This window comes from Mesitornis unicolor, unplaced genomic scaffold (genome assembly GCF_000695765.1).
Source record: "Mesitornis unicolor isolate BGI_N332 unplaced genomic scaffold, ASM69576v1 scaffold37534, whole genome shotgun sequence".
NCBI lineage: Eukaryota > Metazoa > Chordata > Aves > Mesitornithiformes > Mesitornithidae > Mesitornis > Mesitornis unicolor.
Window position 1 is genome coordinate 5559 of NW_010181423.1, and position 669 is coordinate 6227.

General features: G+C 66.1%; 1 protein-coding gene across 1 annotated transcript in view; it reads left to right on the forward strand.

Annotated features, from left to right (window-relative positions):
- The window catches only part of CCDC157 (coiled-coil domain containing 157), a gene marked incomplete at both ends in the record, with an annotated part of 5419 nt that extends 4850 nt beyond the window's left edge, over positions 1-569 (forward strand). Inside the window, one exon of the mRNA XM_010183425.1 lies at positions 444-569. Coding sequence (XP_010181727.1) covers positions 444-569 — 126 coding nt within the window. The remainder of the gene's footprint in view (positions 1-443) is intronic.
- Positions 570-669: the final 100 nt, after the last annotated feature.

Here is a 669-nt window from a genome sequence, read left to right on the forward strand (position 1 = left end):
CAATGCCTGCAGCTCACAGCCGCCAGCTGACAGCCCCAGTCCCACGCCAGCACATCCCCAGTGCCACCTGCAGCCAGGGCCAGCACCCCAGGAGCAAATGGCACAGCCAGGGCAGTGCTGTGGCTCACGCTAACACCTCCTCAGCGGCTGCTGGTGAGCCAGCCCCTCTGGCTGAGCCCCAGCAGGTTGAGCTCAGCGCCTGTGTTTTCCGGCTGTGCCCACCCCAGGAGGGCCAGGGCCAGGGCTCCCTGTGCTGCTGGGAGATTGGACTGGTTTAACTGGTGGTAGCAGAGGAAAGCTGCTTGGCCGCAGCGCCCGATTCCCAGCCCCTTTCCATCAGCCTTGCCACGGCCATTGTGCCGCCGTGCCACTGCCGCCAGCTCGGCGGAGTGCAGCTGGAGCCGAGCATGGGGGTAAGTTTCACTCTCTCTCCTCTTCCCCAGCTCATCCCACAGACCCAGCTGTGGCCTCAGCTCAGCAGCCAGCACAGCGGGGAGGCCAGCAGGCAGAACGCAGGGGGAGCAGAGACCCAGAGGAAGGGAAGGGAGCTCTCCTCTTCTTCCTCCCGCGTAACTCCTCCACTACCGCGCAGCCGAGGCAGCAGGGGCAGCCTGGGGATGCATGGATGGGCCGGTGAGGCCCAGCAGCGAGCTCTAAGCAGCCAGAGGC